General features: G+C 34.1%; 1 protein-coding gene across 7 annotated transcripts in view; it reads right to left on the bottom strand.

Annotated features, from left to right (window-relative positions):
* Positions 1-6,197: 6,197 nt before the first annotated feature.
* The window catches only part of LOC143252400 (uncharacterized), a 37,624-nt gene continuing 29,268 nt past the window's right edge, over positions 6,198-14,553 (bottom strand). For 6 of the 7 annotated variants that reach the window (XM_076504449.1, XM_076504447.1, XM_076504446.1 and 3 more), the window contains exons 10-13: positions 11,492-11,748; positions 8,673-8,775; positions 7,166-7,323; positions 6,198-6,709 (exon numbers count right to left, since the gene is read on the bottom strand). In XM_076504449.1, coding sequence (XP_076360564.1) covers positions 6,653-6,709; positions 7,166-7,323; positions 8,673-8,775; positions 11,492-11,748 — 575 coding nt within the window. In that variant the 3' untranslated portion in view covers positions 6,198-6,652. Of the gene's footprint in view, positions 6,710-7,165; positions 7,324-8,548; positions 8,776-11,491; positions 11,749-14,553 lie in introns of those variants that run through there. The other variant, XR_013028977.1, reaches the window with a different exon arrangement.

Here is a 14,553-nt window from a genome sequence, read left to right as displayed (position 1 = left end):
TCGCAACAGTGAGAGGGAGTTGTTCAGTGATGGCATTTATCTTTATACTGAAGAGTGTAACACTCAATACACAGCCTTGAGGGACTCCAAGTTCCTGTACAAAAGAACGGGAAAGTGTCGAACCCACACGAACTTGGAATCTCCTGTCCATTAAAATTTTTTAATAAACATGGGTAGATGGCCACGTAACCCATATGTATGGAGGTCTCGCAAAACGCCATACCTCCATGTTGTGTCGTAAGCCTTCTCTATGTCAAAGAATATTGATACAAGATGTTGGCGGTTGAGAAAGGCTTCTCTGATAGATGTTTCAAGACGAATTAGGTGGTCTGTGGTGGAGTGCTGTCGACGGAACCCACACTGGGTGGGCGAGAGGAGGTTGTTTGATTCAAGGAACCAAACAAGACGAGCATTAACCATCCTTTCTAATGTCTTACAGAGACAGCTCGTCAAAGCAATTGGACGGTAGTTTGAAGGAATCTTGGGATCTTTCCCTGGCTTAGAGAAAGGTAAAATAATAGCCTGGCGCCAGGCATCAGAAAAAACATTCTCCTGCCAGATCCGGTTGAAAACAATCAGAAGGACATCAAGAGAAGCAGGAGATAGATGGTGCAGCATGTCATAATGAATATCATCAGGTCCAACAGACGTACTGGCAGACCGATGAAGGGCCATTTTTAGTTCCACCAGGGTAAAGGGACAATTATAGTCAAAGAAACAGTCAGTTCGAAAGGAAAGAGGTGATCGCTCTGCCAGAGTCTTGATGGCCAGGAAGGTGGAGGAACAAGCAGAAGTGCTAGATACCCGGCAAAATCTTTCACCTAGAGTGTTAGCGATGTTCCGAACATCAGTCACCTCCTGACCATCAGAGAGTAAGATCGAGAGGGGGATAGAATTGTAGTGTCCATTAACCTTTCGAATCCTGTCCCATATGATCTTGGAACTGGTGGTAGAAGATATACTGGTTGTGAACTTAATCCAAGATTCCTTCTGGCTGTGACGTCTTACCCACCTAGCATGTGCACAGGCCCGTTGGAAAGCAACCCGGTTTGAAAGTGTGGGATATCTACGAAAAGTATCCCAGGCCCGCTTTTGAGCCTTCCGTGCTAAGTGGCAAGCAGGATTCCACCACGGACGAGGATATCGTGGAAAACGTGTCGAGGTTTTAGGAATACACTGAGCAGCTGCATGTGTAATACAGTCAGTTACCGCTGCTACACAGTCGTCTATTGATGGCTGATTTACGATGGCAGGATCAAGTTCTGCGAGAGCAGTGAAAGTGGACCAGTCTGCCTGATCCAGCTTCCACCGGGGCACGCGGGTAGGGTGGCATCGACCACGGCTAGTCTCTCTCAAAAGGATCGGAAAATGATCACTGCCTAGTGGATTACTGTCAACCCTCCATGAAAAATGGGAGAATAATGAATGGGAGCAAACTGAGAGATCAATAGCGGTAAAGGACTAACTAGGTGCATGAAAGTAAGTGGAAGAACCAGTATTGAAAAGAGAAAGATTGTGATCAGAGAGCATCCGCTCTACAGATCGGCCCCTCCCATCAATAATAGCACTTCCCCAGAGGGGATGATGTCCATTAAAATTCCTTAGGATTAGAAATGGAGATGGCAATTGTTCAACGAGAGCATCAAGATCTGATTGATAATATGTCTTTCCAGGGGACAGGTACAGAGAACAAACAGTGATGGTATGACCCAAGGAAACACGGATGGCTACATCCTCCAAGGGTGTGTTGAGTGACAAAGACAGGGTGGGCACGTGTTGATCAACCAACAGTGCCACCCCTCCAGGTACTCGACCATCACACAACCTGTCATTTCTGTACAGAGAAAACTGCCGAATGGAGACAGTATCAGCAGTTTTGAGAAATGTTTCTTGTAAAGAAAGACAAACAGGATGGTAGGAAGCAATCAGCGTTTTGATATCATCCAGATTAGAACGTAAACCTCGACAGTTCCATTGTATCAAGGTGGCCATTTTTAAGAACGGGTAGGTGAAGTGGCTGGAGAACCCTTCGGTTTACGACCACGTCTTTTTTCTTTACTGTCTTTAGTCGGAGGAGGTCTATCAACCTCCATGGATCCTGCTCTGTGTCGGGTGGGCAGGTTTTTTGTTATTGAAAGGGGAATCCAGTGACTGAGGACGCGAACGAATAATTGTTTTGTCTCTTGTGGTGGGAGAAAAAGATGTATCAGAAGAAATGCCTGTATTTGAAACTGTAGGACGTGGATCTTGAGGTTTATTGGAACGTATGGGAGGAACAGAGATAGGTGTGGAAGTCGATTCATCAACCTTTTTAACCACGGAGGTCAAAAGGCTTTTCATTTGTTTTGAAAACGATTCTCTTGAAGGCACAGAGAGATCTGTCTGCACTCCCACTGTAGTTGTGGAATGAAGTGCAACAGCATATGTCTGAGATGGAGTTGTGGACAGCAATTTCCGAGCCTCAGGATAACTAATGTTATGTGTCGTTTTCAAACGCTGCACCTCTTTTTCCTCCAACCATTTTGGGCAAGAATAAAAGTAAGAGGGGTGAGAACCATTGCAGTTTACGCAATGTGGGTTCATGTCACAGTCATCGGCATCATAGTCCTTGCCTCCACAACGAGCACATGTCAGGGAACCACGACAGGATGTCTTTGAGTGGCCGAATCTCTGACATTGGAAACATCGAAGAGGGTTTGGTATGTATGGCCGAATCCTGCAAATGAGATAACCTGCCTTGATGGTGGCAGGTGCACGTGGTAAATTAAATGTTAAAACGAGGGTATTTGTTGGCAGTGTAATTCCATCTTTTCGAGTGGAGATGCGCCTCACTGCAGAAACTCCTTGAGTGGCGAGACCAGCGAGAATCTCTGATTCTGGAACGTTCTTCAAATCCCTTTCAACAATAACTCCTCGTGAAGAATTCAAGGTAGCATGGGGTGTAACCTCAATAGGTATATCCCCAATTGCCTTTGAATTCAAGATAAGTTCACTGTGTTGGGATGTGGATGTTTCAACCAATATGTCACCAGATCGAAGTTTCTTTACTGACTTTGGAGAGCCAGCAAGTCCCTCTAGTCCCTTTTGAATAAAAAAAGGGGACATTTGCCCTAAAGGTTTTTCCAAAAGAGAATGTAATATAAGAAAATGAGGTACGTGTGTCACTGATGTTGAAGATTGCTGTTCTGAGTATTCAAGACGTGGTCGCTTACCCATTGACTGTTTTTTTTACAATTTTATTTAAATTTTTTAGAGGATCCATAGGAAAAAGAAAAAATTTTCGGTACCCACTGACCCCACCCTACAAGGGGACGCACTACAAAGTCACGCAAGGACAATGCAGCAACGCCAGGGTTTCGTGAGCACTATACCCAAACACCAGCATCAGGCACAATGTCCACAACACCCGTTGAGAACTTCCAACACTGGTACTTGGTTGACTCTAGCCCAAGTGGACCAGCCGATTGACCCAAGGGGGGCCACCCGTCTACAGGAATTCGAGGCCAAAGTGGTGTGTTAAGGTTGGACCCCTCAACCACCAGGATCCTCTCCTCCCCTTCACGGGTCGCCACGCACGGCAAACACGTGGGTGGATGTTTAGATCCCAGAGAAGGTAACCAGATAGAACAGAACCTTCCCTGGGAGGTCCCCTCACCACGTACAGGAATCCACACCGAGGGGTCCTTACTCTGGAACGCATATGACTCTATATCACACGTAAGAGTAGCAGAGCAACATGACTTTGATATTATTTTGGTGTTTTGTATATAAAACTAAGCTCTCCATGTTCTGTATACGTCCTTTGAAAGACAATAGGATGATTGTTGAGCTCCATAAATAACCCTGGTCATCTGCATTGATATTTCAGAAAGTCTCCGATTTTTTACTGACGTCTCAGAAGACATGATACCTCTTCTATGCAGGTTTTGATTTCCTCTTAAGTTGGTGTTTTCTCTCCTCAAAATGTTAACTCCTGTTACAGGTTCGTCTTTATTTAAGATAAAGTTGGCTTTTAGTCTTTGGTATATAGACTGGAGTGCGTTGTTGTAAGTTATATTTTCAATGCATATGGCTAACGAGTACTAAAAAGACAGTAAGTGTTTCAGTTCAGTGTTAGACAATGAGTTATTGTATTTATTCTGTTACCTAATTACTCATTGAGTCATGTTTATCGATCCGTTCAAGTAAAATAGGTGTAATGAGTTATGTTGAAACACTGTTTATGAATTTATGCTTACAATTTGTGTTAAAGTAAATGCAGTCTGTAGCAAACATTATAGAATAAATGAACAGGTTCATTATTGTTACATGGATTGGAAGTCGTATTACTTTCAATAATAAACAAACAGCCCACTTCACAACAGGATTATTATGCCCCTTTTGATCTTTACTGTATAGATAGATGTAACAAGATGCCATCATTCGTCACTGATATTTTGTTTAATGGTTTTTTAAGAGCTTTTTCTGCAAATGAAATATCAAAATTTAAATGCTTATGTCAGTTTAAACCATTATATTCTGAAAAAGTTTGATACAGTAGAACCTCTATTAATGTTATACAACATTTTAGTGTTTTATAAGAGCCACATGTTTTAAGTATTTTAAACAACATCCAAATAATATGGAAATGCTCTTAAAATACATACAATTCAGTAAAGAGTATAATGTTTATGAAATAGTGTTACAACATTTTCAACTAACCTGATTTTTAAATTATCTTGTTACAATTTCCCAATGTATGATTGTGTTCTTACAGTCATTCATAAGTTAATGTGCAGTGTATTGTTTGGTTAGGTTAAGAAATTCTCATTTCAAATAACACAAGTCAGTCAGTAGTACATAATGTTTACAAACGTATTAAAAATTTGGTCAAAAGGGCTTTAAATACTAAACAATATGAAATAGTAGGGCCATGTTCTTAAAATTATCTTCACACCAGCAAACAGGTGTAAGTTTTACAATCATGTTAAGTTGCCTTGTTTTGTTCTGAGGATACGCTGACACTGTTTGTAAAAAAAAAATTGTTTCTGATTTTGTCTCTAAAAATAGAACTATATAGCAGTTATGTTCAGGTCAACAATTTCGTTTTGATATAAACTTTAAGTAAAGTTTGTTTTGAGTTCATACAAAGCTATTGTGAAACGATTTGAACCATATAACCATGAAACTAATATTTGAGCATGCTAACCACCAGAGCTTGCTAGGCATTCTTATGTAAAAACAAAAAAAATATCTAACCTGTTTACTATACTGATTGCCTCCATGTATGATTTTTATTTGAGAAATAGAAATATCTAAACTTTTATACATACTTGGATAAAAATTGTCAACATATGAAATATGGCTGTAAATTTGTAGTCTTTCTATAATAATCTGTGATGACGAGAAAACCCACTTGTAGAGAAAATTATATATTTAAAAACAGCTGGCATGGGTAGAGAAAGCACTAGTAGAGGAGTGAACAACGTTTTGACCTTCTTCGGTCATCATCAGGTTCACAAAGAAAGGGTCAGCTACCAGTCAGTAACCCTTACTTTCTTTGTACACCTGATGATGACTGAAGAAGGTTGAAATGTTGTTCACTCCTCCACTAGTGCTTTCTATACCTACACCAGCCATTTTTAAACATATAATTTCGTCTTTCTGCAAGTTTCTTCTTCACTTGTAACTCAAATAGTTTGAAACCAGTAAAGTTTGGAGACATTGATGTCAAGAACTGTAAAAGTCAGTAAAATTTTTTTTGCTTTACAATGTTTAAAGCTATATCAAAAATATAGTCTATGAAAGGTGGGATTATTTTTTCTTCACTATCTTCTTGATATAGAGCTATCCTGTTTTCCTACAAGTTTCTGAACCTTTAGTTACGTCAAATGATTCTCTTCTTTGCAATGTGCTTTGAAATAATCCAACTCTGTAATTTTTTCTCCTGTGCTATAAATAAATAAATTCTAGCAGTTTCTTCTTCTTGTCTATTTAAGTAAGTACCTTTTTGTTGCTTTCTGCTAACTAAATCTTCTGCTGTTAATTTGAAACTTATGGCATCTTAGGGGGACTTTCCCCAGAATGAAATTACAGATATAGTATTAAAATAGTATTAAATTTTTTCTAAATGTAATTCCACTGAAATCTCCCTCTCCAAAAAAACAAACAAAAAACAAGTTTTTTTTTAAAGTAATGTAAGATTCAACATTAACAGAAACCAAAAACCTTATTTACTTTTATTGAAAGATAGAAAACAAGAATTTGACAAAATATTATTTACAAATTACAATAAAATTTCATAATTTTGATGTACTTCAAACACTTTTTTACAGCTATATATTACACATACACTGCAGTAACATTGAATTTGAAACATTAATTGAAAGGAATGAAGTTTATAAAAATACTGGATGGTTCACAAATTACAGATATTGTTACAAAATAAGAGCTATGAATTCTTTTTTATGACTCACAACTTGGTCAATGATTTTATTTATATGATTTAAGTTTCCACAGTTTGAAGTTTCAGGAAAATCTAATTTTTAATAAAATAAATATATTTCATTATACATATTAATAGAATAACATAAAATCTGTACAACTTTCACAAAAGCACAATAAACAGTTAAACAGTGCTATTATGCAATATACTATCACATTTGTTTTCTATTTACTGTTGTCTTAACTCTAACTTGTTCTTAATCTTCCACAACTGAGGTTTAGTACTCTGTAATTGGAAAAAATAAAACTGTTAGGACTGAGATAGTAAAGACACTAAATATAAACCTAACCTCACCTTCACTAGCAGGTGAATGACTTTGTAACAGGTGGTTATACATTGCTACAACTCTTAATACCCAGTGTTTAAGTGAACCATGAGACTATGAGTTGTTTTATCTACTGGTATTCACTTTTATATATATTACATAAAATGCTGGAACCATGGGTGTAACAGAGAGTTACAGATCAAATTTACTTGATAGTACAACAGCAGCAGATACTAAAACAGATCTAACCTAAAATAATATAGGTATATCATTCGAGTAAGACTCATCTTCTAAAGATGTTATATTCACATGAAGTTTTATACAGGTTTCATTAAGAAAAAAAAGTTTCAGGTTCAAAACCACTCAGAACAAAGAAAGTGAAAAAAAAATTCACAAAGAGAGCTGTAATCAGTTACCTGTTTATCACAGTTACTTTGAAGATAACTAAAATCCACTAATGGAGTCAGTGAGGGCCGGCCATGTGCACATTGAAATGGAAGCTTACAATATGTAAGAGACTTGATTAAGTGTATACATTCAGTATTGTCAAGTTCGTCTCCAAATTTCACAGCACCTAATGAAAAAGTTTTGCCTGGAATTAGTAAAGTGTTTTATAGCTGACTTAAAACATTTAATTAGTTAATCTGTATCACTTTGTTTAGACAAACAATAAAACAAAAAGGCATTACTTACTTAAACTCTTGTAATATATACATTAAATATGAGATGGATATTTTAAATCTCTGAAATCTTAATGGATATAGTACAAGAACTTTCCACTTATATTCTTGAACAACATCAATATTTTAAATAAACAAACTTAATGTTCCTACTCTTTCACAAAGAATTATTAAACTTCAATTCTTATCAATATTATATAAAACTTTATATTGCCAAGTAAGATATTATACTGGGTTATGTATTATATATACTAATCTTTTTTTGTTTGATAAAACACAACTTAGCCACTGATTAAGGTGTTTCCTTTCAATTTTTTATTTTGTTTTATAACTGTTTTCAGGAAATTGCAGGCCTGGTACAGCCTTGTGGTTGATGTGCCACACTATGAATCAGTATATTGTATAACAAACTGTATTCACTGGAGCAAGCAATGAAAAACCACCTGCAGAAATTTCTGAAATAATATTATCTTTCATGGGAACAAGTAACTTATGTTAGGTAGATTTAGATTTCTTTGAAACACTGATTTCTTTATATTCAGTTTTATATAAATTGTCATGTGCAAGCATTTTTGAAACTAATGTAACCAATCTAAGAATCTGTTCCATATGCATCTTATAACAATTCTCATAAGTGAAGGAATAAATTTTTATACTGCCTAACTTTCATTGTTATTTTATTTCTCAATTGTGAGAGTTGAATTTGTACAGTCCAATTCATAACACTTATAAATTATACAAATGACACGACACTACTTTATGCTAACCAATATGCATTTCCAAGCTGTCATTTAATTAATAACATAATTAACCCTAGTAATGACTACATCAACCTTCTGTTGTTTAATGTGCATCATCCACTACATTGTACATCTTCATACATTTTAAGGATTAGTTGTCTTTAATCCCTACAAATATTATTTCTAAATTCTACTCTCATGGAATTAACATCATGCCACCTAATGCACAATATCTATTTATCTTAGCAGCTATAGCCTCAACAAGGTGACACTCCCTTCAATTAATATATAACGTGACTGAGACCTCCCTAAAATAAAACCCACTTATTTTTATTAAACTATGACAACATAAAATGTGAAATGTCTTAACTCACATTACCTATTATAGCATTTAAATCCCAGCTGAAGAGCTACAAAAGAATGTTAAAACATCAAACTATCATGCAATTCACAAACAAGTCATATATAAATAAATAACTATATGTAACTAAAATATGTTTTACCATGACAAGCTTGTGAGTTCAGAACATAAATCAGAGTTTTTGGCAAAGCTCCCGAAGCTCCTTGGGTTTGTTTACACAGCTCCATTTGCTCCCTGATGAGGTTCTAAAATAGACAACTTTCTCTATTTACCATTTGGTATCATCAAACATACTGACACCAAGTTGTTCTGTACTATTTCTTCTTTTATAGTACATTTTAAATATATGAATATAGTGTCTATTCTGATTAAAAAATGTTTGCTTTTAAAAGTATGTTTATTAAGAATAAAACTAAATCTAACATAGAATCAACGTTATTTGCTAAACAACTATTAAAAGACTTTATACTCAACTACTGCACACAACCACATCTGATTAAGCAAATACAGTTCTGGAACACTGCAGGTGTTTTCCAGAAAAGTACCTAATTTTTATCTTCAAAGTAATGCTCCAGATACAAGCTTCAAAAAATACTATAAACATAGCCTTTTTACTGAAATATTTCTTAAGCATACTTATGATCAAATACACTTAAAATATATTTATTTTGAAAACACTTGAGATATTCTTTACAGTATACTAGACTTATGCATCTGTTCAATTCAAAGGAAATATGTGAGGGGGCAGTATCAATTTGTCTTCTTCAGAAAGTTTATTTGACAGCATCAGTTATTTTTCCTTTCTTTCAGTTATCCTAATTTTTATCAAACTTTCTTGGTTTTGTTGTGCCATCTGCTATTTTAACTAATGAACCTCTGTACAGTTTCAGTCAATTTGATTCATATTGTAATCACCTTAAAGAATTAGGAAATAAATACAAATTATGCCATTTTTGTTCTAAAATTATTATAAATTATAACATGAAAACATAAATATTTAGATAAACAGCTTAAATCTCATAACATTATATATATATAAAAATTATTATTATTTTGACCTTCCATTCGTTTCTGGTTAATAAAACAAAAGTTACAATAATGCACTAATGTTACTGTATACTGTAATCAACAATATATAAAACTTGCATTTAGTCTTTACCAAGACAGGTCACTTGGTAAACTTGGTATTTTTCTTTAAACAGAGACAAACAATTATCTCTTCTAGTTATAACCTTTGAACTTGATTGCTGCTTGTTGTAGCTTGCTAAGCCTTCAGAAATTTCACATTTAGAGGATGTGAAAATTTTTTTTGGTTTTATATATAAATGTAAGTAACAAAAACATAAATTACAGTATACATACCATAGAATTCCATTAATTTATCAAGTTTAATAACTAATCTGAATTTGGGTCTATAAAAATATGATACTGCAAAATGGCAAAAAACTCAACTTTCCAAAACATGAAGGTTTGTCTTGAAAGAAAGAGAGGATGCTGTTATATTTGAAAATGGTTTAAAGCCACTACGGAGACATTTTGAGCTTTTGATTGGTTTTTCAAACCTCATATATAGAAGTAAATGTACATAAGTAACCATTTCCAAAAGTGGAAAGAGGTGTTTGATTCAGTAGATGTAGCAATATCTCTGCAAACAGAAAAGGAGGAAGTTCTTATTTTATATTCTAGCTTGTTAATATTGGTAATGAGTTCCTAAATTGTATTAAGTTATAGACTTTGTATTTTGACATTACATACATCCAATATGAACCAATGCTGCATCCAACATAGCATGTGACTCACTAAAATCAGTGTTTAGGGGTGTTGTTTTAAAGTTTACTTTTAAATTAAGAAATTAAAAATTAAATAATGTATAACTTGAAAATCTGAATTATAATCTACAGTTTGATACCAAAAATAAGGACATAAATTATAAAATAGTAGTTCAATAAAATTTTAAATGCAAGTCAACAAACGTGTTGACATGGCCTTTGACCCATCTGGAAAGGGTTAACCAATATTCAAAATCCCTGATTTACTCTATAATGGTATTGAAAGAGCTTAGAACACAAAACCCAACTTGATTGTGATTTGAATGCAAGACTTCCACGTGACAGTTGAGTGCTGTAACCACTGAGCCACTGTAAGATCCAGCGTTTTAAATCCGTTAACAAATATAATTTAAAATATCCTGGTATTTGTGTTCTTTCAAATCCTGAAAGAGTTTGATACAAATATGATTACTTATTAATAAAAAGAATGTAAAAAATCCCAACTGTGCTGGTATTTGAAAGTGAGACTTCTGTTTGAGGTTTGGTTGTTCAAACCTCTGAGGCACATTGAGTAGTACCGACAGACCAGAGATGTAGTGGGGTTGGAACACATGGGTACAGCATACATTTAACTTTTTTGACCAGAATGCTGTACTGTCACTGTTTTGAACAAATCCCACCTCAAATGTCATCCAGTTCTTCAACGTGTGACTAAATAAAATATTTTTATTGCTAGTGATGCAATAAAATACCTAGCTTCATGGAATCTTTATACGAAGTGATAAAATAGTTTTTTATCATTGTATCAAAATTTTTAATGTAAAATTTTAAAATGTAATTTCAGTTGTTGCTACTATTTCCAGAATATGAGTTCTTTATGTTCAGTCAACATAATTAACCCTACTAATAATAATACTTTCAAAACCTGTTCTTTTTCTAGTACTACACTACTGCAATAGACAATAGTTTATATATATACATATACATAGATTAGTACTGCAAATAAAACCTAAAATAACAAGTTATTGTACTAAACTCTGTAATTTGAATACTATAACATTGTTTACTAATTCCATTACATAAACATTTATAAAAAACACAATAAACAGTGTAAGCAAATATAATACCACATCTTTAAAACCAAAACAGAATAGAAGGAGCAAGTTTCACAGAAGATATTAGGATTATTTACCTCTACCAAATTTGCTATGACTGGTTTCCTTCCTCGCTTTACTTCATTCACTTCTTTCTCCAAGATACAAGAGGGAACAGTGTGAACTTTAACCATAGAGTTGTTTGATGCTTCATAAGTGATGGTAATGCCTAGTTTCTCCAGTTGTGGGATAAATGCTTTTATTAGATGCAACAAATCAGGTTCAAATGGAAGCTCCAGAGGTGGATGAATACAAGAAGAAGCTACATGCTTACTGTTCATTGTGTTGTAGAGCTCTACAAGATACATACAGGAATGTACATTTAGTTGAAACATGTTCTGTTCATTGATTTATACAGCTCTACAAGATACATCCAGGAATGTACATTTCGTTGAAACATGTTCTGTTCATTGATTTATATAGCTCTACAAAATACATACAGGAATGTACATTTAGTTGAAACATGTTCTGTTCATTGATTTGTAGAGCTCTACAAGATACATACAGGAATGTACATTTAGTTGAAACATGTTCTGTTCATTGATTTATACAGCTCTACAAGATACATCCAGGAATGTACATTTAGTTGAAACATGTTCTGTTCATTGATTTATACAGCTCTACAAGATACATGTCCAGAAACATGAATACAGTACATTATACAGTTGAACACAGGAATGTACATTTAGTTGAAACATGTTCATTGATTTATATAGCTCTACAAGATACACACAGGAAGTTGTACATTTAGCTCTACAAGATACACACAGGAACATAGTTGAAACATGTACTCATTGATTTATACAGCTCTACAAGATACATGTACAGGAATGTACATTTTAGTTGAAACATGTACATTTAGTTGAAACTGTTCATTGATTTATACAGCTCTACAAGATACACACAGGAATGTACATTTAGTTGAAACATGCACTGTTCATTGATTTATACAGCTCTACAAGATACACACAGGAATGTACATTTAGTTGAAACATGCACTGTTCATTGATTTATACAGCTCTACAAGATACACACAGGAATGTACATTTAGTTGAAACATGCACTGTTCATTGATTTATACAGCTCTACAAGATACACACAGGAATGTACATTTAGTTGAAACATGCACTGTTCATTGATTTATACAGCTCTACAAGAATGTACATTTAGTTGAAAATGTACATTTATACAGCTCTACAAGATTGAAACTGTTCATTGATTTATACATACACACAGGAATGTACATGTACTGTTCATTGATTTATACAGCTCTACAAGATACATACAGGAATGTACATTTAGTTGAAACATGCACTGTTCATTGATTTATACAGCTTTACAAGATACATACAGGAATGTACATTTAGTTGAAACATGCACTGTTCATTGATTTATACAGCTCTACAAGATACATACGGGAATGTACATTTAGTTGAAACGTGCAACATGTGCTGTTCATTGATTTATACAGCTTTACAAGATACACACAGGAATGTACATTTAGTTAAAACATGTTCTGTTCATTGATTTATACAGCTTGATTTACAAAAACTCTGTGTAACCGTACCAATATAAATATTTTGAATATTTTAATAGTTTTATATGTATATATATATATATATACATGTCACTGGGAGGTCATGATTTAAAAAAAATTATTGTACACATTGTTTTATTATTAAAAACTCTCTGTGTCATTAGCACTATTAGTGTGACTGGGTTAAAGAATGTAATGTCTTGTATAAACTATCTTGCTAGAACAATACAAAGCCACAGATTTCATGAGTTGCTCTTTAGCTGAAGCTTTATTTATACTGTTACTGTTAACTATCAGAGTTTGAACAAAGGTATAAGTAACAACAAAAATGCACAGTGACACAACAGAGCAAAATTACCATTGAGAACTGAGTTCATGTTTCAAACTACCATTATATGGATATATTAACAATTTCTTTTATTCATTCTAGGAAGATCATGGTTTTTGGAACCAAATTTGCTGTAAATAAAACCCTATTGTAATTTATTTTGAATGTAACAACAAAAAAAAAGAAAAAACTTAAAAAAGGCAAGATATAACCACATGAGATCACAATCAGTTGAAGAATGAACAATTTAAAAATGTTAACTCTAAATGGACAATATATAATAGCTTGTTGAAACTTGCAATATCAATTCTCATCTATCAATACAAAGAGAGGCTTGCAGTATCCAGTAGTGACAATTTTTGTTGGACAATACAATGAATATAATAAAAAATTAAAAACTGCAAATTAGTTAGGGTCTGCAGTGTCTAGCATCAACAAGTTTCACTTCAGAACTAATTCTAACCAGCTAAGAAATGTCCACTGTTATCTGACAGTATACTCTTACTGATGGTATATAGTAAAGTAAATTCAGTGTAATCATAATACACTGAAGTATTATAACAGTGACAACTTTCATTAGATTTTGTAAGAGCCTTCAGAACCTAGCAATGTCGATGTAGTAGGCACCAGTGGTGTTTATGGTATCTATTAATTTGTTTAGAGGATTTAAAAATGTTTGCTGGGGCCAGGGAGGGTTCTTTGTATTTAGAATTGTCCAATTTCATCAGACAATTTATCATAACCTGCTTGGGCCTGCTGTATCAAGCAATGTCAACTTTCATCAGACAGTGTACCACAACTTGCTAAAGTCTATAGTATTTAAGCAGTGTTAACACAGAAAATACAACAACAATAAAAAAAGTACATCATTCAGGTTAGGATGACAATATCTGGAGATATAAACTCATATTATACAACTGATCATAATCAAAAGAAAACTGAAATATATAGCAATATCAACTTTTAACAGGTAATTTATAATACTTTTGTGAAATGTATAGCATTTGGCTATACTATTTCTCCGCATAACATGTGCTATTAGATGAATACTGCAGTAATTAGAAATGTCACTTATCACTAGGCAGTATATTATAGTCAGTAAGATAACTAGATATTGTAACAAGTAATATATTGGAATTATTGCTCTCACGGGACAGCGTACAAGCAGCAAAAAAATTATAATATCTAACACTGTTGGCAGTCAGTAGGCAAGTTATCATGACCAGCAGAAATGC

This window comes from Tachypleus tridentatus, chromosome 6, assembly GCF_004210375.1.
Source record: "Tachypleus tridentatus isolate NWPU-2018 chromosome 6, ASM421037v1, whole genome shotgun sequence".
In the NCBI taxonomy this organism is placed as follows: Eukaryota; Metazoa; Arthropoda; class Merostomata; order Xiphosura; family Limulidae; genus Tachypleus; species Tachypleus tridentatus.
This window is presented reverse-complemented; position numbering and strand designations above follow the sequence as displayed.